This window comes from Acinonyx jubatus, chromosome D1 (assembly GCF_027475565.1).
Source record: "Acinonyx jubatus isolate Ajub_Pintada_27869175 chromosome D1, VMU_Ajub_asm_v1.0, whole genome shotgun sequence".
NCBI lineage: Eukaryota > Metazoa > Chordata > Mammalia > Carnivora > Felidae > Acinonyx > Acinonyx jubatus.
Window position 1 is genome coordinate 43643095 of NC_069390.1, and position 23449 is coordinate 43666543.

At 41.2% G+C, this 23449-nt stretch overlaps 1 protein-coding gene across 7 annotated transcripts in view; it reads left to right on the forward strand.

Moving 5' to 3' along the window:
* Positions 1 to 7047: 7047 nt before the first annotated feature.
* LOC106989115 (vitamin D 25-hydroxylase) overlaps positions 7048 to 23449 on the forward strand; it is a 32529-nt gene continuing 16127 nt past the window's right edge. For 2 of the 7 annotated variants that reach the window (XR_008290450.1, XM_027073072.2), the window contains exon 1: positions 16275 to 16696. Coding sequence is in view for 2 of the 7 variants with exons in the window: in XM_027073072.2 (XP_026928873.1) it covers positions 16472 to 16696 (225 nt within the window). In the remaining 5 variants the exon portion in view is untranslated. Of the gene's footprint in view, positions 7867 to 16274; positions 16697 to 23449 lie in introns of those variants that run through there. The other 5 variants (XM_053203455.1, XM_053203459.1, XM_053203458.1 and 2 more) reach the window with 5 other exon arrangements.

Consider the following 23449-nt stretch of genomic DNA (forward strand, 5'->3'; position numbering starts at 1 on the left):
TGTTTTGTATCTTAAATTCCACAAATGAGTGAAGTCATATGATATTTGTCTTTCTCTGATTAATTTTGCTGAGCATAATACACTCTAGTTCCATCCACATTATTGCAAATGGCAAGATTTCATTCTTCTTGATTGCTGAGTAATACTCCATTGTGTGTGTGTATATATATATATATATATATATCTATATATATACCACATCTTCTTTATCCATTCATCTGTCGGTAGACATTTAGGCTCTTTCCATACTTTGGCTATTGTCAATAGCACTGCTATAAACATTAGGGTGCATGTGCCCCTTCAAAACAGTACACCCACATCCTTTGGATAGATACCTAGTAGTACAATTGTTGGGTCAAAGGGTATTTCTATTTTTAATTTTTTGAGAAACCTCCATACTGTTTACCAGAGTGGCTGCACCAGTTTGCATTCCCACTAGCAGTGCAAGAGAGTTCCTCTTTCTCCGCATCCTCACCAACATCTGTCATTGCTTGAGTTGTTAATTTTAGCCATTCTGACAGGTGTGAGGTGGTATCTCACTGTGGTTTTGATTTATATTTCCCTGATGATGAGTGATGTGGAGCGTTTTTTCATGTGTCCATTAGCCATCTGAGTGTCTTCTTTGGAAAATGTCTATTCATGTCTTTTTCCCATTTCTTCACTGGACTATTTGTTTTTTGGGTGTTGACTTTGGTAAGTTCTTTATAGATTTTGGATACTAACCCTTTATCTGATATGTCATTTGCAAATATCTTCTCCCATTCTGTCGGTTGCCTTTTAGTTTTGCTGATTGTTTCCTTCACTGTGTAGAAGTTTTTTTATCTCGGTGAGGTCCCAATAGTTCATTTTTGCGTTTCCCTTGCCTCCAGAGACATGTTGAGTAAGAAGTTGTGGCAGCCGAGGTCAAAGAGGTTTTTGCCTGCTTTCTCCTCTAAGATTTCTATGGCTTCCTGTCTTACATTTCAGTCTTTCATCCATTTTGAGTTGACTTTTGTATATGGTGTAAGAAGGTGATCCAGGTTCATTCTTGTGCATGTTTCTGTCCAGTTTTCCCAGCACCACTTGCTAAAGAGACTGTCTTCATTCCATTGGATATTCTTTCCTGCTTTGCCAAAGATTAGTTGGCCATATGTTTGTGGGTCAATTTCTGAGTTCTCTCTTCTGTTCCATTGATCTAAGTGTCTGTTTTTGTGTCAGTACCATACTGTCTTGATGATTACAGCTTTGTAATACAGCTTGAAGTCTGGAATTGTGATGCCTCCAGCTTTGGTTTTCTTTTTCAGGATTGCTTTGGTTATTCGGGATCTTTTCTGGCTCCATACAAATTTTAGGATTGTTTGTTCTAGCTCTGTGAAGAATGCTGGTGTTATTTTGATAGAGATTGTATTGAATCTGTAGATTGCTTTGCTTAGTATCAACATTTTAACGATATTTGTTCTTCCAATCCATGAGCATGGATTATTTTTCCATTTTTTGTGTCTTCTTTGATTTCTTTCATACACTTTCTATAGTTTTCAATGTATAGATTTTTCACCTCTTTGGTTAGGTTTATTCCTAGGTATTTTATGGTTTTTGGTGCAGTTGTAAATGGGATCGATTCCTTGATTTCTCTTTCTGTTGCTTTGTTATTGGTGTATAGAAATGCAACCGATTTCTGTGCATTGATTTTATATCCTACGACTTTGCTGAATTCCTGGATCAGTTTTAGCAGGTTTTTGGTGGAATCTTTTGGGTTTTCCATGTAGAGTATCATGTTGTCTGTGAAGAGTGAAAGTTTGACTTCCTCCTTGCCAATTTGGATGCCTTTTATTTCTTTGTGTTGTCTGATTGATGATGCTGGGACTTCCACTGTCATGTTGAATAACAGTGGCAAGAGTGGACATCCCTGATGTGTTTCTGACCTTGGGGAGAAAGCTCTCAGTTTTTCCCCATTGAGGATGATATTAGTGGTGGGTCTTTCATATATGGCTTTTATGATCTTGAGGTATGATTCTTCTATCCCTACTTTCTATCCCCCTTCTATCCCATCCTTTCTTTTTATCAAGAAAGGATGCTGTATTTTGTCAAATGCTTTCTCTGCATCTATTGAGAGGATCATGTGGTTCTTGTCCTTTCTTTAATTAATGTGGTGTATCACATTGATTGATTTGCATATATTGAACCAGCCCTGCATCCCAGGTATAAATCTCACTTGCCATGGTGAATAATTCTTTAATGTATTGTTGGATCTGGTTCACTGGTATCTTGTTGAGGATTTTTGCATCCCTGTTCATCAGGGAAATTGATCTATAGTTCTCCTTTTTAGTGGGGTCTTTGTCTGGTTTTGGAATCAAGGTAATGCTGGCCTCATAGAATGAGTTTGGAAGTTTTCCATATGTTTTTTTTTTTTTTTAGAACAGCTTCAAAAGAATAGGCGCTAACTCTTCTTAAAATATTTGATAAAATTCCCCTGGAAAGCCACCGGCCCTGGACTCTTGTTTTTTGGGAGATTTTGATTACTATTTCAATTTCTTGATTGGTTATGGGTCTGTTCAAATTTTCTATTTCTTCTTGTTTCAGTTTTGGTAGTTTATGTATTTCTAGGAATTTGTCCATTTCTTCCCGATTGCCCAATTTATTGGCATATAATTGCTCATAATATTCTCTTATTATTGTTTGTATTTCTGCAGTGTTCATTCTTGATTTCTTTCATTGATCTCTTTCATTCTTGATTTTACTTATTTGGGTCCTTTCCTTTTTCTTTTTGATCACACTGGCTAGGGGCTTATCAATTTTGTTAATTCTTTCATCAAAAAAAATAAATTACTACCTATATGTTCTTCTAGGAATTTCATGGTTTCAGGTTTCACACATAGGTCTTCAATCCATTTTTAGTTTATTTTGTGTATGATGAAAAAAAAGTGGTCCCATTTCATTCTTTTGCATGTAGCTAGTTTTCCCAGCACCATTTGTTGAAGAGATTGTCTTTTTTTCCACTGCATATTCTTGACTCCTTTGTCACAGATTAATTGACCATCAGAGTATGGGTTTATTTCTGGGCTCTCTATTCTGTTGATCCATGTGTCTATTTTTTTTAAGTTTATTTATTTACTTCGAGTATGTGTGTGCACATGCACATACACAAGAGTTGGGGAGGGGCAGACAGAGAAGGAGACAGAGAATCCTAAGCAGGCTTATCACTGTTAGCATAGACCCTGATGTGGGGCTCTATCTGACAAACCTGTTAAGATCATGACCTGAGCTGAAATCAAGAGTTGGAGGCTCAGGCACCCCCCATGTGTCTATTTTTGTGCCAGTGCCATACTGTTTTGATTACTACAACTTTGTAGTATATCTTGAAACCTGGGATTGTGTTACCTCCAGCTTTGTTTTTCTTTTTCAAGATTGCTTTGGCTTTTTGGGGTCTTTTGTGGCTCTATACAAATTTTAGGATTATTCTGTGAAAAATACTGTTGATATTTTGAGTGGGATTGCATTAAATCTTTAGATTGCTTTGGGTAGTATGGACATTTTAACAATATTGGTTCCCCCAGTCCATTAGCATGGAATATCTTTCCGTTTGTTTCATCTTCATTTCCTGTCATCAAATGTTTTATAGCTTTCAGAGTACAGACCTTTCACCTCCTTAATTAAGTTTATTCCTAGGTATTTTATTCTTTTTGGTGCAAGTGTAAATGAACTGACAGCCTTATGGGTTTTCCCTTGTATGTAACTATTTTCTTTTCTCTTGTTGCTTTTAAAATTCTTTCTTTATCACCACTTTTTGTCATTTCAATGATTATGTCCCTTGGTGTGGACTTCCTTGAGTTGATTTTGTTGAGGGCCTTCTGTGCCTTCTGGATCTGGATATCTGTTTCCTTCCACAGATTAGGGAAGTTTTCAGCATTATTCCTTCAGATAAATTTTCTGACCCTTTTCCTCTCTCTTCTCCTTCTGGGATCCCCATAATGTGAATGTTATTATGCTTGATGATGTCATTGAGTTACCTTAAACCATTCTCTTTTTTTAAATTTTTCTTTTTTTCTTTTTTTGTCCATTGTGGCTGCTTTCCCATAGTCTATCTTCCACTGATTTGTTCTTCTGCCTCCTCTCATTTACTATTGATTACCGCTAGTATTTTTTTAACTTCAGTTATTGATTTCTTCATCTTGGATTGGTTCCTTTTTATAATTTCTCTTTGTTGAATGTCTCACTGAGATCTTCCACTCTTTTCTCAAGTCCAGTATCTTTATAACCATTACTTTGAATTCTTTATCAAGTATATTGCTTATCTCCATTTCATTTAGCTATTTTGCTGTGGTTTAGTTCTGTTCTTTCATTTGGGATGTATTCCTCTGTCTCCTCATTTTGTCTAACTCATTGTTTGTTTCTATGTATTAGGAAAGCCAGTATGCTCCTGACTTTGAAAGTGGTGGCCTTATGAAGAAGAGGTCCTAGAGTGCAATGCCCCCTGCTCATCAAAACCAGGTACTTCAGGGATGTTTCCTATGTGTGTTACATATGCCCTTCTGTTGTATCTGAGCCTCATTCACCTTCAGTCCAGCTTGCTGCAAGGCCCAGTTTGCCTGTGGTGGGAGGGTTTTTGTCCCTGTGTTGTTAATGGGCTAGTCTGGAGCCTTTATTTTGGCAGTCATGGCCAATCCTAAAAGTTACTTACAAAAGGAGATTCTATAAATTATTTTATAATTTATTCTAAAATAACCTGACGGGATTAACTGTATAGATATTTTTAACTTTTTTTAATGTTTATTTTTGAGAGAGAGAGAGAGAGACACAGAGCACGAGAAGGGGAGGGGCAGAGAGAGAGACACAGAATCTGAAGCAGCTCCAGGCTCCAAGCTGTCGGCACAGAGCCTGACACAGGGCTTGAACCCACGAACCGCAAGATCGTGACCTGAGCCAAAGTCGGACGCTTAACTGACTGAGCCACCCAGGCACCCCAACTGTATATATTTTAAACAAATTTTGTACTCTTTGGAAATTTAATACCATTACCACTGAAACACACACACACACACAGCCTGACAAAAACAAAATAACTTGTTTAACTTTGATTTTAAATAAATTCTAGGCAATCAGCAGATTCATAGCTGAGAGATTATTACAAAGTTCTGAAATTGAGTAAAATATCAAGTAGGCAAAAACATTTTTTCAAAGTTTCATTTTCCCTAAGATAATAGTTACTGAAAAATTATATTTCAGAGCTTAGGTTAAAATACTGCTTTTGGATCAACCTATGTGTGAGCAAGACAGTATTTTTCTAAGCCTGGCCCTTCCTCTTATCTTGGCAGGATTTGAAGATCTCTAATTAACTGGAGTGTTCCAAACCACACAGAGATTATAGTTTTGGAAGGGTAGAGCCAAGAGCCTTCTATCAAAGGGCCTATTGAGAAAGAAAGCAGAAAGAAAATGACATCGTTGCTAGTCTGCTGTATATTAAGATGTTATCAGAGAGAACTGTGGTACTTGTCCTTGGGGAGCCATCAAATCCAGGATCCAGGTAGCAGGGTACCCACATGGGAATGCTTAGGAATCCAGCAGTGTATTAGGGAAAAATCCAGTTTTCCTTGTGTGTCTCCTTTACTCTCACACTACACCACACTCACAACACTTCTGACACCACATGTGTAAGAGTCCCCCCGGCCCCAAACTGTTGTCTGCAACACCAGCTGGGTGTTCTACAATTAAACCAATTCTGACACTGTTTACCTGAAGATCATGTCAGATCCCATAGGTTAAGGGCCCAGTCTCACAAGAGTGCTCCCGTCTTCACTTCAGATGCCCATCACAAGCAACAGATCCCCCAGTTACCCACAATTTCTCTCTGACTTGGCCACAAATCAGAGTCTCCTCATGATCCTCTCTTCAGGTTCAATTAATTTGCTAGTGTGGCTGACAGAATTCAGGGAAACATATTTACCAGTTTATTAAAAAAGATGGTAAAGGGTGCAGATGAACAGCCAGATGAAAAGATATGTGTAGGGCGTAGGGCAAGGAAACAACAATGGCCTCCCCTGAGGCAGTTGTCGTGCTAGACAATGCTGATTCTCCTCAGAACCCAATTCCACATCCCCTCTTTGCTTGCAGACCTCTAACTAGGCACAGGTCCCAGCAGGACTCTAAAGGTGAGGTAAAAAGTGTGACCCATGAGGAGGTGCACTAAACTCCAAAAGAACTATCTGAGTTTTCTAATTTATACAAGCAGAAATCTGGGGAATGTGTGTGGGAATGGGTATTAAGAGTACAAGGTAAGGGTAGAAGGAGCATAAAATTGGAGCAGGCTAAATTTATTGATACGGGCTCACTAAGCAGAAATTCTGCACTAAACGTTGCAGTTCAGGTAGTTTGTTTTTTTTTTTTTTAAGGCTCTAATAATTTGTTTAGTTGGCTGAAACGTAAACCAAAAGATGGTCTATCATGAGTGAGCTGGAAATATTTTACCTCCCTTGCTTTAATGGTAGAGTAAGGGATTCCAGAAGTTTGAGATTGGAATGTTTGAGGGAATTGGTCATTTAAGACCTACCCACTCACAGTGGGAGGGTCCAGATGATGTAACTTTCACCAACACTGTGAGAAATTAATTCATGAGGGGAGCCCTAGCATCCTTGAAGAGCTTTGTGGTCACTCTTTTCTGTAGGCCAGATGTTTATAGTGGGAATGGCAGCCACTCAATTGGGAAACCGAAATACAGCAGGAGTAATTGGATCCCAGGGTGGCAGGAGCCAAGTGATGGCACTCACAACCAAAAGCAAGGTGCATGTGGTTACCATTACAGACAACAGGGTCAAAGCAGCAATCAAAGTATTCTGACTTACGCAGACCTACGGCATTGCCTAGTTTATCAAAGGATTCCTAAAAGTGAGATAGTTAGGAAGCCTACTAAACTCTTACTTGATCTGTATAATCAGAGAAGTTTTAGATCAAGTTAACACAAATCTAACTTAAATAAAGAAAATAGAGAGTCATGGACCCGCAATCAGTTCTCAGAGTTGAGACAGTTTAGAGACCAAGAAACTCCTTTGAATGAAGGTCCTTGAGAAAGGACCATAGTATACCATCAAAAATTTATACCGCTAATCTTTTTCCCAGAGGTCCTCAAAGAGACCTACAGGTTTTTACCAGCATAACTGTACATTGAAGAAAAGGAAATAATCTGATCTTTTAGAGACTACTGGATGCTGACTCCAAACTGACACTAACTCCAGGGGACCTGGAACATCACTGTGGCCATGAAGTCAGAATATATGCTTGTGTAGGTCAGGTGATCAATGGAGTTTTAGCTCAGGTCCATTTCACTGTGGGTCCAGTGGGTCTCCGAACCCATTCTGTGATTATTTCCCCATTTCCAGAATTTATCATTGGAATAGACCTACTGAGAACTTGCAAAATCCTCACATTTGTTTCCCGAACTGTGGAGTAAGGGCTTCTGTGATGGGAGAGACCAACTGAAAGTCATCAGAACGGCCTCTACCTAGGAAAATCGTGAATTGAATGCAATACCGCATCTTTGGAGGAATCATAGAGATTGGTGCCACCATCAAGGACTTGAAAGATACAAGATTGGTGATTGTCACACATCCCTATTTAATTTTCCTATTTGAACTGTTCAGAAGAAAGATGGATCTTGGAGACTGACAGTGGATTGTGGTAAGCTTGACCAGCTGGTGACTCTGACTGCTATTGCTGCACCATCTTTTCATGCTCTCAGGCATCGGCACTCCTGGTTCTTGGGCCTGTGGACTCAGACTTACACATCGCTCCCCAGTTCCTCAGGACTTCAGACCTGGACTAAATTATACCACCAGCTTTCCTGGTTCTCCAGTTTGCAGAGAGCAGATCATGAGTCTTCTCAGCCTCCATCATCATGTAAGTCAATTCCTATAATACATCTGCTCTTATAATTACACATCTGTACATTTTTACCTCTATCTCTAAATCGAAATCCTACAGGTCCTGTTTCCCTGGAGAACCCTGACTAATGAGTTTACTAATTCAACGTTTGGAAACCTACACTAAGATAATTATCTCAAACATAGAGAACCAGTGTGAAGAAAGATGTTCATTATACTATCTGTATAGCTTTACCACAGGGAAATTTGGGAAGTTTGATTGTAAACTTAATCGTATGATTGTGTTATAAAGATGTCAACACAGAGGCACCTGGGTGGCTCAGAAGGTTAAGCCTCTGACTCTAGGTTTCAGCTCAGGTCTTGGTCTCATGGTCTGTGGGTTCGAGCCCTGCCTCTGGCTCCACACTGACAGTATAGAGCCTGCCTGGGATTCTGTCTCCCTCCCTCTGTCTCTCTCTCTCTGCCCCTCCTCTGCTTGTGCTCTCTCTCCCTCTCAAACATAAATAGGGGCACCTGGGTGGCTCAGTTGGCTAAGCATCCAACTCTTGATTTCCACTCAGGTCATGATCTCACAGTTTGTGAGATTGAGCCCTGCATCGGGCTTCACGCTCAACAGTGTGGAGCCTGCTTGGAATTCTCTCTCCCTCTCTCTCTGTCCCTTCCCTGCTCACACTTTCTCTCTCTCTCACAGAATAAATAAACATTTAAATAAAATAAGTAAATAAACTTTAAAATGAATGAATGAATAAATAAATAAAAATAAAGATATCAACACATAAATACGATGTCCCCAAACTAAAACTTTAGACCTTATGTTCTGTGAATTGTTAAATTCAGACATTCCCAATTTGTCTCGACTTAAAAATTAACATTTTTGCAGTTTCACCATAAACTTTTTATTAAAATATATTAGCAAATAGTCTTCTCTATTTTCTGCCATATTTGCTAACACATCTGGTTCCCTACGACAACAGATGTGTTCCAAAGAAAACATAGGTCTTTCAGAACCAGACTGATTGTAATGAAAGACAAAATGTCAGAAGATAAATTGCCCAAAGATACATGTGGGATATGTGGGGGAGACTTTCAGTTTTGCAGCAGAAAATTATGTGTTTACTCACTTATTTCAAAGTAAATCATAAAATTTCCTAAATAATTAAGTAGATTAAAAGAGACATTTTGCACCAGCAGAAAATGTCTCCACTCAGTTTATTCTGTGTTTATAAATCTGCTTAACCAAATAAATACATTTTGCTTAAATTGGAACTCAAAAATCTGTGAAATGACTTCGGATTGGAGAGCCTCATATTATCAGCCCTGAGTTAAATTCACTGTCACTCAGTTGAGGCAGCCTGAGCAAATGGACAGAGGACAGGAACCAGCACACTGCTTTCATGTTCCTGCCACCAACTGCATATGTGACCTTGAGTGAATCTGTCCACTCAGGGCCTCAGCTTCTACATGTGTAAAATGTAGCTTGAATTGGATTGAATGCTTCTTAATGCTCCTTCCAATTCTGAAATTTTCTAGAGTTAATGTAAGCTTTGTGCCATGTAGACCCTATACTACTTTCCGATAGCAGGTCACTCTCTGCCTTCCCAAAATGTTGCCAAGGGATGCAAGGATATGTCACTGTGGCGTGAGGCATAATCAAGAAACTTCCTGCTCTATCTTCCGGATAGGATGAATGAGAGACACTCAAACAAGGCCGTAAAGGAGGAAGGAGCACTATGCTCTTCAGACCAGTGTCAGTAGGGCTTATTCCTGCTTCTCTGAAACAGACCTGCCTTTGTGTCTGGGCCTTTGCTTCTCTGAGAACAAGTTCAGTGCAGATGGTACGATGCCTTGCTGTAGGTAAATGCTTCCCAAGTGTTTGCCTGATGAACCAACCTAGAGACAAAACATGTCTTCTGTTGGAGCCTGAAAAATGGCTTGCATCGCTCTACCCAGAGGGCCCTCTAGGGAGGAGTCTTGACAGAGGAGACTTTCCCAGCTGCCAATCATCTATCATGGATTTAGGGCCCATGGTGCCCTAACCATGTATAAGGATATTGGGATTCAGGAGAATAAAACAGGAATCCTACCTTCCAAAAATCAAAGGATTAATGAAAAAGAGAAGGTACTGAGAGGTGAAAGCTGATCAGAATGATAAGGAGTATAAAGGCTAGAGTAGCTCAGATGTGTAGGCCACTATGGTCCAGAGCATTTCAAGACTCCTCAGTGAAGGTAGTCTGGAGTAGGCCTGGGGTGGGATGATTTGGGATAGGCAGAAATTAAGAAGCCAAGTATTCCTATGTGAAGTCTTACTGGCCCTCCATCTCCTGTAGGCCCAGAAAATTGCCCATTCCCTCTGTCATACTCGAAATGCTGGTCTTCAAACCCCAGACAAATAAACCTTCTGTCCCACCAGCCACCTACAAATGTCTCTTCTGAAGAACAGAAGATTTTTCTGGAAGAAAATGAGCTGAATAGGATGGCCCAAGATGCAGTGTGATGGACCAGGTTGGTCACTGAGAAGTAGACATGTTCCACACATGACATGGAAGAATTAGGTTATGTTCTATAATGATTAAAATTAGTTTTGGCTCAAAGGCAAAAGCCTTATGACTCTCCTCTTGTGTCCACTGGGAGCACAGATTTATAAAATCTGGAAGAGAGGGGCCAGGCAAACCCACTGCAGAAGCAGGCCAGTGCTGTAAGGTTTCTTATCTTTACCGTCATTGTCAAAGAATTAGGGCTCCCAAAGCGTGTTTTCTAGATAACTGAAGTTAATCCTTCAGATTCCAGCAGTTTTTTCTTTGTGTTGTAGAAACTTAGCCAAATCTTCCAATATTACGTTACACATTTCCTCTGCACTTTTAAGAATGGTCTTAAAATGACGAATCTTCTTTGATGAGCATCTTCAATTTCATCTGCTGTTTACTTTGTTTCTTAGAAGTTACTGTTTTTAGGGGCACCTCGGTGGCTCAGTCAGTTAAGCGTCCGACTTCATCTTAGGTCAAGATCTCACGGTTTGTGAGTTTGAGCCCCGCATCGGGCTCTGTACTGACAGCTTGGAGCCTGGAGCCTGCTTCCGATTCTGTCATCCCCTCTCTCTCTGCCCCTCCCCTGCTTGTGCTCTGTCTCTCAAAAAATAAATAAATGTAAAACAAAAATTTAAAAAAAAAAGTTACTGTTTTTAGAAACACAGTATAAGAATCTTTATCAAAGCATTTGCAAAGCAAAAGTAAGAAGGCTTCAAATTGGGGCTGAAGTGGCTCTGAGTGATATTCATAAACTTTAAAGAATGGATTTTTGTTACATCTGTTTTCCTTTTCCTTTCTACCTGCCACTCAGTGTCCCACAGAAGACCAGTAGCTTGAGAAGAATTTCAGTAAAACTTGCTTTTGGTCATTATTCTAGGGAAGTTAAGTCCCTGGGAATAAGCTAGTTCTATGCCCCAGACTTCAATTTCTGACCCCCCCCCCCCAACACTGATCACATTTCCTGTGATATATATGCTTATAGAACTGTTCTTTACTTCAGAAAACTGTTTGTAATGGTGTGTCTATTTGTGATTATTTGACTAATGTTTGCATCTTCTAAAAGACTGTAAATCCCAGGAAGGTGGGGCCCATGACTGGTTTTGTTCACCATTACATCCCTAGAAACTAATCTAGTAAGTGCCGAATAATTTTGTGATGAATGACAGAAGGAACATGTGGCAAGTCCAGAGCCCGACTTCTGGTTGTGTTGGTGCTGTCTTGTGTGATCTTGGATAGAGCATTATACATCCTCTGAGTCTCAGATACCACATTTGGAAGAGGGTCTTTAACAAATGGTCATAAAGGGTTCATCCACTCTAGACTTCTAATCTTTTTAAATACAAGAAAGGATAGAAGATGTCAAGATTAGAGGATAATCCAGTATGGAGCTGGAGGAGAGGCAGTGAGAGGGGTGGCCAGGTGAGTATCCCTAGAACATGGCAGAAATGACTCTTTGGAGAAATGTGATCTCTCTGTGGCCATCTGGCCTTTGGGAAAATTGCGAAGGGAAGAAGTTTCTCATTCCTGTTCCTACCTCCCACTTTGTCATCAAAATGATTGTTTGGGTGCTCTACTTCCCATGGTCAGGACTAGGGTGAGACAACAGAAGCATTTACTTTGGAAGCAAAATTTAAGGAAGCACCAAAAAGCTCAGTAATCAAGAAAATATTTTAATGTAACACTTCAAAATCTAAATTAGTGCAAAAATCCATGATGAACAAGATATCAAAATTTGGGGGCACCTGCTGGTTCAGTCAGTAGAGCATGTGACTCTTGATCTCAGGTTCATGAGTTTCAGCCCAACATTGGGCATAGAACTTACATTAAAAAAAGAAAAAAAGACCCCATGTCGGGCTCTGTGCTGACAGCTCAGACCCTTGAGCCTGCTTCTGATTCTGTGTCTTCCTCTCTCTATGTTCACACTCTGTCTCTCTCAAAAATAAATAAACATTAAAAAAAATTTTTTTTAAAGATATCAGGGGTGCCTTGGTGGCTCAGTTGGTTAAGTGTTGGAGTCTTGATCTTGGCTCAGGTCATGATCTCACAGTTTGTGGGACTGAGCCCCACATAGGGCTCTGTACTGATGATGTAGAGACTGCTTGGGATTCTCTCTCTCCCTCTTTCTCTGCCCCTCCCCCACGCTCTTTCTCTCTCTCTCTCAAAATAAATAAATAAACTTTAAAAAAAGATATCAAGATTTTAAAAGTCACGATCAGTATTGTGTTTTTCTTTTGCCTCAGGTTCCAATATGGCTCACCTCAACACTTCGTCTGATTCTCATTTCCTCTCATTCTGATGAAACACAGGTGTGAGTGCACATAATGGAATGTGCAAGAGAAATACATTTGTGTTGGCTGCAACACTGTCCACTGGGGGGGAATGTCAGGTGAGCACCCAGGGCTCAGGCCAGAGTTACAGCCATCCAAGAACTAGCAGGAAACCACTCATCTGCCCCTGCCCCTCAGAATGAGCCCTTGGAGGGACTGTTCCCAAAGGCCAAGAAAGAGGCTCTTGTACCAGCACAGCAATACTGTCCTCTCTTGAGACCGTTGCTGTTCTGTACACACAAATGTCAGAGCCATATACAGGGTTTTCACATTTTCCCAGGTATCCATTCCACTCTGCAGACTCTAGACGGAATCCTGGCCATGAAGCAGTAAAATCCTTTACTTCCTGTCCCGCCAAACATCCCTGTCATAATAAAATCCACAGACAAACTTTACTGATCATTTTCTATCACTCTAGGAGCAAATGCGGGGAGAGGGAACAAAGTGAGCTATTTTTCTTAGCTGAGCAGTGAGAAAACATGATAAGTGGTGACAAGAAAAGATCTGTGTTCTGAGGGACATTTAATGATTCGTGAGGACCACCCCCTCTACCACCACTATCCCCCAAGGGGTGGTGTGGGTGAAGGAGGAGGCAGTTCATTAGTGCTGTTAGTCTGTCAGACTGCTGTCAGGACTGCAGTGACTATGGGGGCAGGGGGGGGGGGGCGGAGAATGCCAAAGAAGGGACAGTTCTTACTTTAAACGAATGGGAAGGTATTTTTGAAATGAAGATCAATACTTTATTGTAAAAAATGATGGGAAGGGACCATTCTTTAACTGAATACCAATACTGCCTAATAGTCGTGGCCAGCTCAGACCCTGCAAACCTGATGATGTTGGGGAAAGCAGGCAGGGCTGACGTCCAATGATCCTGCAGGTGATATGCCACTGCTCCTGGTGCCTTGGCATCCCTGTACCCCATCTGCAGTCCCAACATCCATATTTAGTCATCTTCATCGGCCTTTGGTAAGACATTGAGGACTAAGTTTAGTGATGATCTCTTATTTTATCCATTTTACTAGAAGATTCTTTTTTTTTTTTAATGTTTATTTTTGAGAGAGAGAGACAGAGCATGAATGGGGAAAGGGCAGAAAGAGAGGGAGACACAGAATCTGAAGCAGGCTCCAGGATCCAGGCTCTGAGCTGTCAGCACAGATCCTGATATGTGGCTCAAACCTATGAACTGTGAGATCATGACCTGAGCCAAAATTGGACGCTTAACTGACTGAGCCACCCAGATGCCCCAGAAGATTCTTAATTAATAAGAATTTTAAGGAATCATGGGGCACCTAGGCACTCAGGTTGAGTGTCTGATTCTTGATATTGGCTCAGGTCATGATCTAGTGGGCATGAGATCAAGCCCCTTGTCATGCTCCAAGCTGACAGCGCAGAGCCTGCTTGGGATTCTCTCTTTACCTCTCTATCCACCCTTACCCTGCTCATGATTGCTCTCAAAATAAATAAATAAACATTACAAAATAATTGTAAGGAATCTCTAAAGATAATAATATATCAGGCATTTGTAATAGACATTTGGTAGATATTCTGTGGGTGGAGATCCTATGAAGCACCTTGTTTTAATAGGTAGATATTCCATACCTGGAGATCCTGTGCAATACATCTTCCAAATCTGGGGATAGCCACATACCAAATGGTGAGCTTAAAACAGTTGAACAGCCAAACTCTAAGGTTACCTAACTGGCTGGCTTCGTCTCCACTGTATTTGCATTAGAAATACAGAAATGAGAAACTGAAAATATTCTCAGATGATACAGCTTGCTTCATATATGGGGACCTGTCCTCTTGATATTCTCTCATTGGAATATTTTTCCCCAGATTTCTCTCAGCCTTGCCTCCTGTGGTAAGCAGAATAATTATCCCTCCACCCCATATGTCCACTTCTTAATGCCTACAATCTGTGAATATGTTAGATTTCATGGCAAGGAGAAATAAGGTTGCAGGTGGAATTAAGGTTGCTAAACAGGTGATTCTGTGATGGAGAGATTACCTGTATTATCTACATAGGCCCAATGTAATCAACAAAGGTCTTTATAAGTAGAAAAGGAAAGCAGAAAAGATAGGTCCAGTGTGAGAAGGACAGTCTGATGTTGCCAGCTTTGAAGATGGAGGAATGGGGACACAAATCAAGGAATGTGGACAGCTGGAAAAGGCAAAAAAACTGATTCTCTCTTAGAACCTGTAGAAGGAATGCAGCCATAGCAACACCTAGCATTTAGCCTAGGAAGACCTATTTTGGACTTCTGAGCTCAAAAACTGTATGATAATAAGTTTCTGTGTGTGTGTGTGTGTGTGTGTGTGTGTGTGTGTGTGTGTGTGTTTTAAGCCACTGTTTGTGGTAGTTTTTATAGCAGCAATAGAAAACTAATACATCTCCTTATCATTTCATCTAAGTTCAAATGTCATCTTCTTAAAGAGACATTTCTTAATATCTCACACCTGCTAAAGTATCTCACTACACACTTATTTTCATTTGATTATAATTATCTAAAGTTTTTGTTTTGTTTTGTTTTGTTTTTTTTGAGAGGGAGACAGAGACAGAGCACCAGCAGGAGAGGGGCAGAGAGAGGGAGACACAGAATCCGAAGCAGGATCCAGGCTCTGAGCTGTCAGCACAGAGCTCGATTGCGGGGCTCGAACTCACAACTGTGAGATTATTATGACCTGAGCCTAAGTGGGCCCTTAACGACTGAGCCACCCAGGCACCTCTGATTATAATTATCTAAAATTATTTTCTGTTTATTCCTCTTCCTTTTCACAAGAATGTAAATTCTAGGAGGGTGAGGACTTTGTTGCTCTTTTCACCTATGTATCTCCATTGCTTACGATACCACTACATGATAGACATCCAACAAATATTTGTTGCATGAATGCGCTTTAAGCTAACGACCGTAACACTCTTGCCACTGCTGAATCACAACTAGAAGACACCTGTTAGAAGAGTCCCATGCCTGGGTAGGTCCTATGTTGCAAGAAACTGCTCAATAGAAAGCAGGAGTAGAAACATACCAAATGGGAATTAACAAATAAGCAATCAGTTGCTTAATTTTAGCTAATTTAGAAAGCTTGAAGACTAAGTACCATCCGTGGGCAACTGCAGCCTAATGAGTCCTCTGCCAAGAAGTAACCAGTTTGGGAAGACCAGAAAGGGGTGAAAAAATACATGATTAATTCAGGTTACCTACATATTCCGTAATCACAATCCTTAGATCACACACACAAAAATGCCTCATAATGACCAAGGGACAAATGAGTAAAACAGGGCAGATTATTTTCTTTGTATGTTGATGAGGCAGTTCTCAAGTGGAAATTTTTAAGATTATCAGGTTTAGCTCAAAACTGAATTCGGATAATCTTTGAAATTTTGTCACTCTTAAATGTTTAAAAGTTCCTTATTTAATAATTCCTAAAAAGACTCCCTCAGAAAGGTCTGGCAGCAGCCCAGTGGGGAAGGCTGTCTCCTTCGCCCTGCCCTGGGGTCAACACCCTGGAAAAGGCCTTCAGGAGATCGCCTAAGAGCCACGCCCAGATCCAAAGGCTCGCACCCCCACCTCTGCACTGTAGACTCTGAGCGGTACAGGGCTGGGAGTAAATGTCGGGAGCGGCCAGAGGACTCTACGCTCAGCCAGCCAATGGCCAGGGAACGGGGGCGGGACCTCGGGATGTCCGGCCAATAGGAGCACGGAGGGGCAGAAGGGCGACCCCACTCCACGGCGGTGGGGGTTCGTAGCCCCAGCCCCCGGCCTGTGCAATGTGGGGTCCTCCGGGTGCCGAGGCGTGCGTGGCGGCGCTCGGAGGCGTGCTCTTTTTGCTGTTCTTCGCGTTTGGGATCCGCCAGCTGCTGAAGCAGAGGCGGCCCACTGGCTTCCCTCCCGGGCCGTCGGGGCTGCCATTTATCGGCAACATCTACTCGCTGGCCGCCTCAGGCGAGCTGCCCCACGTCTACATGAGAAAGCAGAGCCAGGTGTACGGCGAGGTACAGCCCGATGGGCTACGGGCAGGGAGGGCCCGGGTCTACCTCCGGGGTGGACCTGACGGCGGCTCCCGGGCCCGAGCTGTCGTCCCCAACCCTATGTGCAAGTGACTTGAAGGGAAACCCCACCCAGCCAGAGACCCCACCCTTCCAAAGCCCAGCGGGATCCAGCTGGGCCAGGCCCCCAGCAAGGGCGCGGAGGTCGTGCTCCCACGCCTGCGCGGTGGAGCTTCGGCCTCTTTTTTCTCTTCTCTCCTCCCCTCCCCTCCCCTCCCCTCCCCTCCCCTCCCCTCCCCTCCCCTCCCCTCCCCTCCCCTCCCCTCCCCTCCCCTCCCCTCCCCTCCCCTCCCCTCCCCTCCCCTCCCCTCCCCTCCCCTCCCCTCCCCTCCCCTCCCCTCCCCTCCCCTCCCCTCCCCTCCCCTCCCCTCCCCTCCCCTCCCCTCCCCTCCCCTCCCCTCCCCTCCCCTCCCCTCCCCTCTCCCAGGCGTGTATTCGGTTCTACCCACGGATTCTTGCGAAAATGAGGCTTTCGAAGTGTAGGTCCTGGTTAATGTTTTTAATAGGAAGTTCCTGAATGTTTGCATCTGAGGATGCCTGGTCTAGGCGTCCCTGGTCTAGGCGTCTGCTGGGGGGTTGGGGGGGGGGGTGTAAGAAAGCACAAGTGAAGGCCCTTGGCCAAGATGCGCTCTCGAAAATTCATTGTGAAAGCGAATGAATTTATGACTAAAAATCGATGCGGAGGCCTACAGCGCAGAGCAGTGTCGCCCTGACCAACCAGGAGCATCTTAGAAAACACTGAGCCAGGTGCCCTCTGGTAAACTCACGACCAACCGCAGGGCCAACTTCTGGGCTCTCCCACTAACCATTTACAGTGTCTCCCACTGTCTAGAGAAGGAAAGTTTGGCACAGAAATGCTGAGTGACTTGCAGACAGCAGCTAGGCCCCTCCATGCAGGGGACAAGGCCGGGAATCAAGCTTGTGATTGGAAAGGTGTCCTGACCCCAGAAGGAGACAGAAGTTTCCAGAGCATCGGCCCTGGCAGAGCTCACCTGTTATGTTTCGAATCCATCCATTCCTATGCAGCAGGAAGCTAGGCTGTGTGCCAGGTGCTGGAGATGTGGTGAGGAAGGCAGACACGGCCCGATTTCAGGGAGTTCGAGCCCACTGAGAGAGCAAATCTAGATATCGACCACAAATTGTGAATGCTTAGAAGGAAAAGTAGAGCATTGCTGTTTGGCTATTGTGGTATTTCAGGTTGGGGCTTAAAACCTTATCTGAACCAGTGTTTACAAGAATTACCCTGGATTTTGGTACCTCGGTAACCGTTAACGTTGTTAAAGGGTAAGTGGACTTAGGTAAAGCAGATGTATGTAGTTCTTACATTTTTTTTGTCAGCCTTCCGGTTCTCCAGGAGTTGAGTGTATTTCTGTGATTTCCACTGAGTGTATATGAGCTCTGGTACGTGGGTACAAAGCATCATGAATTCTTTTTTTTTTTTTTTAACTATTTATTTAGAGAGAAGAAAAGAATCCCAAGCACACTCCACACTGTCAGTGCAGATACCATTGAGATCATGATCTGAACCAAAACCAAGAGTCAGACACTCAACCAACTGAGCCAGCCAGGCACCCCTATTCTAGAGAAATCATAAGATGTGAAAGGAGGCATGAGCCTAGCAGTTGAGTCCTCTTTTGTCAGATAAAACTGGACTTTTTCCTCTCTGAATTTTAATTTTTCCTCTTGTGTAATGAGAATAATGACTAGAAACAGTTAACTGCTTCTCAAATGTTCTTGGTTATAAATTGCAGAACAATTTATTAGGTCTACAACATAAAAAGTATATTTAAGCTAATTATGTGAAACACTGTCTTGCAGAATAAGAAGTTGTTTTTCATATATAAATATTTGAACTGATAGGATCATTGTATTTACAATGAACATTCTTTTCCAGAAGGGGGTAACCTGAGTTTCCTATCAAAATAGATTACAAATTATACAAGACTTCATTTTGGGATAAGTAGATCTGGTTCAATGGATTTAAGAATTTGGCATGAGTAATTCGTTTTATTGCTGTTACGACTTTTTTTTTTAAATTATTTTTTAACGTTTATTTACTTTTTGAGACAGAGAGAGACAGAGCATGAATGGGGGAGGGTCAGAGAGAGAGAGGGAGACACAATCTGAAACAGGCTCCAGGCTCTGAGCTGTCAGCACAGAGCCCGACGCGGGGCTCGAACTCATGAACCGTGAGATCATGACCTGAGCCTAAGTCGGACGCTTAACCGACTGAGCCACCCAGGCGCCCTGTAATGACTGTTTGAGGTGACCATGGGTCTTTACAAAGAGGGCAATTTACTGGAGGTGGTAAAATCAAGTAGTGCTATTAAGTACAGGAAGAACAGAGGAAGAGAGGAGAAAAAATGAAAAGGATGTATGCATTGAAGAGTAGATAACTGTTTGCCTGACTCTGCCCTTACACTTAAGTTGAAAACTACCTAACATATTGAAAACCACACCTAACATACTAATTCTTTAAGCTATGACAACATTTGATTCTTTTTTTTTTTTAGTTTATTTGTTTTGAGAGAGACAGAGACAGTGAGAGTGGGGGAGGGGCAGAGAGGTGGGGGACAGAGAATCCCAAGCAGGCTCCCTACTGTCAGCACAGAGCCTGACTCGGCTCCACCTCACAGAACTGTGAGATCATGACCTGAGCTGAAACCAAGAGTCAGACGCTTAACTGACTGAGCCACCCAGGTGCCCTGATCCTTTTTTTTTAAATTGTAGTTGACACACAATGTTAAATTTTAGGCATAAAGTGTAGTGATTTAGCAATTCTGTGCCCTATGCTAGTCTCACCACAATGTGACTACCATCTGTTACCATGCATTGCTATTCTAGTACCATATTCCCTATGCTGTACCTTTTATTCTCATGACTTACTCATTCCATAACTGGCAGCTTGTACCTCCCACTCACCTTCACGCATTTTGTCCATCCCCTCATCCCCTCCCCTCTGGCAACCACCAGTTCTATGTATTTATGGGTCTGTTTCTGCTTTTGTCTTTGTTTTTAGATTCTACATATAAGCAAAATCGCATATGTCTTTCTTAGCATAATAGCCTCTGTCTCCATTCATGTTGTCCCAGATGGCAAGATCTCATCTTTCTTATGGTTGAGTAATAATAATGTGTACATTATATCACGTATTCATACTTTCATATATTGATGGACATTTAGGTTGCTTCCGTATCTTGGCCATCGTAAATACTGCTGTCATGAACATAGCAGTGCGTGTATCTTTTTGAAACAGTGTTTTCAATTTCTTTGGACAAATATCCAATAGTGGAATTACTGAATTGCATGCTATTTCTAATTCCGGTTTTTTGAGGAACCTTCATACTGTTTTCCACAATAGCTGCACCAATTTACATTCCCACTAACAGTGTACAGGGGTTCCTTTTTCTCCACGTCCTTACCAATCCAATATTTGTTATTTCTTGTCTTTTTGATACTAGCCATTCTGACAGGTATAAGGTGACATCTCATTGTGGTTTTGATATGCCATTTTCCTGATGATTAGTGATGTTGAGCATCTTTTCATGTGTCTTATGACGTGTGTGTCTTATGTGGAAAAATGCCTATTTGAGTCCTCTGCCCATTTTTAATTGGATTATTTGTTTTACTGGTGTTGAGTTGTATAATTTCTTTATCTGTTTTGGATAGCAAACCCTTATGGGATATACAATTTGCAGATACCTTCTCCCATTCAGTAGGTTGCCTTTTCAGTTTTCTTTTTTTTAAATGGTTTCCTTTGCTGTTTACAAGTTTTTATTTTTTGATGTAATCCCAATAGTTTATTTTTGCTTTTGTTTCCCTTGCCTGAGGAACATATCTATAAATAAATTGCTAAGGGAAATAACCAAGTGAATACTCCCTATGTTCTCTTCTAGGATTTTTATGATTGTAGGACTCACATTCAGGCCTTTAATCTAGTTTGAGTTTATTTTTGTACATGGTGTGAGAAAGTGGTCCAGTTTCATTCTTTGCATGTATTCGTCCGGTTTTCCCAACACCATTTGTCTTTTTTCCCATTGAATGTGCTTGCCTCCTTTGTTATAGATTAATTTTATATTAATGGGTTTATTTCTAGGCTCTCTTTACTGTTCCATTAATCTGTGTGTCTGGGTTTTTTTGCCAGGATCATAGTATTTTGATTATTATATCTTTGTAGTATATCTTGAAATCTGGGATTGTGATACCTCCAACTTTTTGTTTTTCAAGATTGCTTTGCCTATTTGGGGTCTTCTATAGTTCCTTACAAATTTTAGGATTATTTGTTCTAGTATTTCTAGTTCTGTGAAAAATGCTGTTGGTATTTTGATAGGGATTGCATTAAATCTTTAGATTGCTTTGGATGGTATGGACATTTAAACAGTATTGGTTCTTCTAGTCCATTAGCATGGAATATCTTTCCATTTGTTTGTGTCATCTTCAGTTTTTTTATAAGTGTTTTATAGATTTCAGAGTACAAGTTTTTCACCTCCTAGGTATTTTATTATTTTGGGTGCTATTATAAATGGAATTGTTTTATTAATTTCTTTTCCTGTTACTTCATTATTGTGTATAGCAATGCAACAGATTTCTGTATATTGATTTTGTATCCTACAGCTTTACTTATGCATCTATTACTTCTAATAGTGTTTTGGTGGGGTCTTTAGATTTTCTATGTATAGTATCATGTCATCAACAAATAGTTTTACTTCTTCCTGCCAATTTTGGTAACTTTTATTATTTTTCTTGTTTGATTATTGTGGATAGGACCCCAGTACTATGTTGAATAAAAGTGGTGACAGTGGACATCCTTGTCTTGTTCCTGATCTTAGGGAAAAAACTCTTAATTTTTCACCATTGTGTATGATGTTAGCTGTGGGTTTGTTATATATGGACTCTATTATATTGAGATATATTCCCTCTAGTTGAGAGTTTTCATTATGAACAGATGTTGAGTTTTTTCAGATGCTTTTTCTGCATCTGTTGAGATGATCATCTCATTTTTATCCTTTATTTTGTTAATGTGGTGTATTACATTGATTGAGTTTCGAGTATTGAAACAGCCTCGCATCCCCGGAATAAATTCCACTTGATCATTTTAATTAATTTTTAAATTTGGTTTACTAATATTTTGTTGAAGATATTTGGTTCTGTGTTCATCGAGGATATTCGCCTGTAGTTTGGGGTTTTGTGTGAGTGTTTGTGTGTGTGTGTGTTTGTAGTGCTTTGCTGTTACTGTCAGGGTAATGTTGACCTTGTAGAATGTATTTGGAAGTTTTCTCTCCTCTTCTTTTTGGAACAGTTTGAGGAGAATAAGTGTTAACTCTTATTTAAGTATTTGGTAGAATTCACTTGTGATGCCATCAGGTCCTAACTTGTTTGTTGGGAGTTTTTTGATTAGTCATTCAGTGTCGTTATTAGTCTATTATTAGTCAAAATCAGTCTATTCAGATTTTCTTTTTGTTTTGGAAGATTATATGCTTCTAGAAATCTATTTCCTCTAGGTCGTCCAATTTGACATATAATTTTTCATAGTAGTCTCATAATCCTTTGTGTTTCTTTGAAGTTAGTTGTTACTTTCCTCTTTCATTACTGATTTTGTTTATTTGGGTCATCTTTTTTTCTTCATGAGTCTGGCTAAAGGCTTATCAGTTTTATTGATCTTCTCAAAGAACCAGCTCTTGTTCATTGATCTGTTCTGTTGTTTTTTTTAAGTTTCTGTTTCACTTATTTCTGCTCTGATCTTTATTATTTACTTCCTTCTACTGGTTTTGGTTTTTATTACTTATTTTTCCAGCTCATTTTGGTGTAAGATTAGGTTTTTTATTTGAGATTTGTCTTGCTTCTTGAGTAGGCCTATACTACTGTAATCTTCACTCTTAGAACAGCTTTTACTGCATTCCAAAGATTTTGGCCCATTGTGTTTTCATTTTCATTGGTCTCTATGTATTTTTTTTATTTCCTCTTTGATTTCTTGGTTGACCCATTTATTGTTTGGTAGCATGTTATTTAACCTCCATGTATTTGTGTTTAGGATCCTCCTATTCCACCATCTTCCTCAGAAGTCAAACCTACTTTGAACAGATAGATTGGTTATCTCCATTTCATTTAGTTCTTTTTCTCACATTTTGTCTTATTCTTTCATTTGGATCATACTCTCCTGTCGTTTCATTTTGCTTGACTTTCTGCGTTTGTTTTTATGAATTAAATGAATAGATACTGCTCCTAAACATGGGTGGAGTGGTCGTGCCTGGCGATTTTGGCTGGATGGCTGGAGCTGTGGCTGGTGTAGGCTGGAGGTCCTGGGCACTCTGCTGGAATGACTGGAGCTGCAGTGGGCATGGGCCTGAATAGTCCAGGGGGTCTTCACACAGAGGGCTCCCTGGCAGGACAGCTGGAACTGAAGAGGTTGTAAGCCGATGGGCTCTTGGGGCTCTCCAGAGAGCACCCTGGCAGGACAGCTGAAGGTGAAGTAGGTGAAAGCAGGGATGGATGGGTGTCCCAGGGGGATCCCAGGGCCCTGTGAGCAGGGGGTGCCCTGGCAAGGTGGCTAGAGCCAAGGCAGACATGCACAAGGAGGTCCTTGGGCCCTCTGCATCAGGGGTACCCTGGCAAGTCATCTGGAGCTGAAGTGGTGTGGGCCTGAAGTATTCCAGGGTGCTTTGCACCTGTCACATTGGTGAGACAGCTGACTAGGGGTAT